The following is a 3,634-nucleotide window of genomic DNA, read 5'->3' on the forward strand; positions in this document are numbered from 1 at the left end:
GTTCGATTCTAACATATGTATGCTGTTGTTTTAAGTCAATAAAATTACAACAGAGCCCACTGCCACCATCATCACGGATTAAAGCAAATCCACTCAAAAAAAAATTATTATTATTATTTTACAGGCGTGGATGTACGGTTTGCTTTCTAACTATAGTTCCGGGTTTACAACCACTACGTGGAACCTTAGGCAAGTGTCTCTTATTGCCTCGGGCGGGAAGTGTCTTTGATAGATGGAAACTGAAAGAAATTCATTGTATCTTTGTGTCCTCAATTATCGCTTGACAGCCGGTGGTGGTGTGTGTACGTCCACGTAACTTGGCAGTTCGGATAAAGAGAACGATAGAATAAGTACCAGGCTTTAAAAAAAATAATAATAATGAAGTTCAAGGTAAGTGCTCCAGCATGGCCGCAATCTAATGACTGACAAAAGGGAAAGATTTCCCCCTCACATTTTCATGTCTTTTTTTCTTCCTGGTGAAGTATGAGACTTCGAAGTAGTTATTCCAAATCCTCTGCCACTAGATTGATTGGGAAAACTGCTAAAGTAGACGACCACCACCGAAGCTAAACACAAAAACGTTAGCAAGCAAGCGATATAGGGTTCGCGTCTCAGCAAGGGACCTGTTTTTTTTAATTTATTTATTTTGTTCTTGGACTAATTGACCATAATTTTAGAGTAAGGAACATTAACAGTAATACACATCTAGGACTTCAGAGGGAGGGGAAAGAAAAGAATAATTTAGTACAGTACATAAATAGTGAGCGAGGCACTTGATCAGGCATAAGCATTGTGTTTGGCATTAAGCCATGAATTTCTATGAGAAGAACATTAGAGGCTGTTAGGTACAGCCACACCATTTATATATGGCGAGCTTACGATTCAGAAATACAAATTCCTAAGTTACACCGACGATCGCCCATATATAAGTTTAGTGTCGACTGTCTGAAGGCAATCGATATTATTGACTTGCCTGTAGACCTTCGGCATTCTAAGGCAGAAATAGTAGCAAGGCACCGACTCGACTGAAATATAATACACACAGATGGTTAACACAAGTATATATCAAATTAGTTTGATAATATATTTTAATATATATTTATTATATTTTATATATATTTAATATATTTTGGCGAATGCCGATATTTTATATATTACACACACGCACATGAGAGCACAATAAGATTTACTGCATAGAGAAAAAATATATCTTTTGTACAGATGTTCACAACTTTTATAAAAACTACATCTGCTAAGCAAATGATTGTCTCTGAATGCATTAAAACCACTAATATGATTTCAGGTAATTATCTCCGTTTGTCTCTGAACGTATAACAGACAAATTTAGATAATGACAAAGATAAGGTAAATTTTCCTTTTTCAATTCTGCAGAATTACATTTGGAAAAAAAAAAAAAAAACTGATGCACATCAATAGCAATCAGGGAGATCAGAAATGCTGCAAACATTTTATAATAGCGGCTTTCTTTCGTTTTAACTATGTCAAATGAAAGAAGATCATAGAAAAATGATACATGGTATGAAATTAATGCAACTTGACTAAATTCTCAATAGCTTTTTCACGACCTGCTTGAATGGCTCTTTTCCCGATATATTTGCGCACCATGCAGTAGAAGAGACGAAAGCATTGAAATTAGTAGTTACTAATTTTGCCACAGTTTAGGTAACACTTTTTCGAAATTATCAAAGTAGACAGTTGTGAGGAGAAAATAGTCTTGGAATCCAACTGATTGTTAATTATGCAGATATTAAGCAACGTCAATTATACAATTGGGTCAAAGTTGAAAAATTGTAACACAACTGTGCCGACCAATTTTGACTCCCTAAGATGATGCAAGAGTACAAAATAGTGATGCGATACTTGCAAATGTAATGATTTCAAACAGGTAGGAGAGAAGATAAGGAGAAATCAGAAATTACTCATTTTGCCACCCACCAACCAGTTTATATATTAAGCATGTGTGTAGAAGATTACCGATTGACACGTGGTCCAAAAGAACCTAGTTACCTTTTTTCAACTAATTCGATTCCATTGTTGCTTACAATAATAATCGTTCCTAAATGTTTTTTTTCCCGAAACCCTAAACAAAAATAAAAATATCTAAGTACGATATTTTAACAGATTCGAACGTTTCGATATCTAAAGCAGAAACAAAAATACTTTTTTTTTTCCTCCCCTTGTCAATGATGGTTGGTGGTAGGTATATGGATGCAACGGAATGAATAATGATAAAATAAAACCTTTCAACTTCAAATATACATATTTAACAAGGAAAATTAAGGACCATCTTTTAATACAAGTATTTTTTTTTTCTCAAAATTCTTGTTCTAATAAAACAAAGTGAAATAAATGATCGCCAAATGTAGGATTTATTTCGTAACGATCATCTTCATATTACATACAGCATTGCACACAACAAAGCTTACCGAATTGCATCTCAATCGATTAATCAGTAAATTAACTAAATTGGTTATTATAGTTTCCCCCCTATTCTACAAAAGGTTCATAATTTTTAATACAAATCAAGACGAAACAGTTAAACTATCCCACAGCAACTTCGCGCCATTTTATTTACCGCACAATGAAAGCAGATTATGGAAAATTTAGCTTTTCCGGTTAATTTCCCATCTGACCCAACATGCTGTAAATATTTGAGGTTCGATGTCTGGAATTATGTGTGGAAATGGTACAAATATATCAACTAGTCAAACAAACATTCTTCACAACGTCCATAACGATAAAGATTCTGTTATATTTATCGATAATAAAACTCCAGACCACGTTTTAAAACACCAATGTCTAAAAAGAATTCTCAACCGCAAAAAATATATACATGTATAAAATTAATTAAAATAGGGGAAAATGTGAAAGAATGATTTTAAAAGAAGGTAGGATAAATAAATTAAGGAATATAGAAATAAATAAGATGATTATACCTGTTATATGTGAGTGTGAAGCAATTAGTTGCGTGGTCTGTGTGGAGGATCAGAGAGTGAAATGCGATGTCTTTGAAAGAAGACAGCAAACTGAAGCACATGGATTGCAGAAATATAATTATGGGATGGCACGAAATTCAGGTATCACGAAAAACCTGGCGGGAGCGCCAAAAACGGTTTGATGTTTTTCACATCTTTTATTCGTAGCTAATTATCCTTGACTTTGATTAACAATATATGTATATTCATTTAGTTTCATTGTGACATTTAAATAAAGAAAATCGCGGGAAACAAAAATAGTGTTTATTTTTTTTTATTAACCGATTTCGGTTTGTGTGTGTGTGTAAATATTTATTTATTACATAAGACAGGTTGTATAAAATTATATCGTATCTTCACACAAATACCACGATTTTAATTAATCATTTCTTTAAAATATTTGTCGCAAAACCATTTCGATTCTCAAGTAGCCAGATTTCTTTGAAAATGTGCCGCTTTCAAAAAAAAAAAAATTACAAAGCTGGGAATAACCAGTCGTATACGCAGACACGCGAAAACATGTGTCCTTTTAAAGGCGTTCCAAACGTGATCATCCCGTCTCTTAAAAGCTTTCGAGCGTCACCATCCCATCTTTTAATCGTAACCTTCCCGCGTTCCAAATTTGACCATCTCCGCTA

The 3,634-nt window shown here is 33.7% G+C and overlaps 1 protein-coding gene across 1 annotated transcript in view; it reads right to left on the reverse strand.

Annotated features, from left to right (window-relative positions):
* Positions 1 to 3,179, reverse strand: part of LOC106873501 (CTP synthase 2) — a 51,109-nt gene extending 47,930 nt beyond the window's left edge. Inside the window, exon 1 of the mRNA XM_052975684.1 lies at positions 2,958 to 3,179. Coding sequence (XP_052831644.1) covers positions 2,958 to 3,058 — 101 coding nt within the window. The 5' untranslated portion in view covers positions 3,059 to 3,179. The remainder of the gene's footprint in view (positions 1 to 2,957) is intronic.
* Positions 3,180 to 3,634: the final 455 nt, after the last annotated feature.

This window comes from Octopus bimaculoides, chromosome 22 (assembly GCF_001194135.2).
Source record: "Octopus bimaculoides isolate UCB-OBI-ISO-001 chromosome 22, ASM119413v2, whole genome shotgun sequence".
Lineage (NCBI taxonomy): Eukaryota > Metazoa > Mollusca > Cephalopoda > Octopoda > Octopodidae > Octopus > Octopus bimaculoides.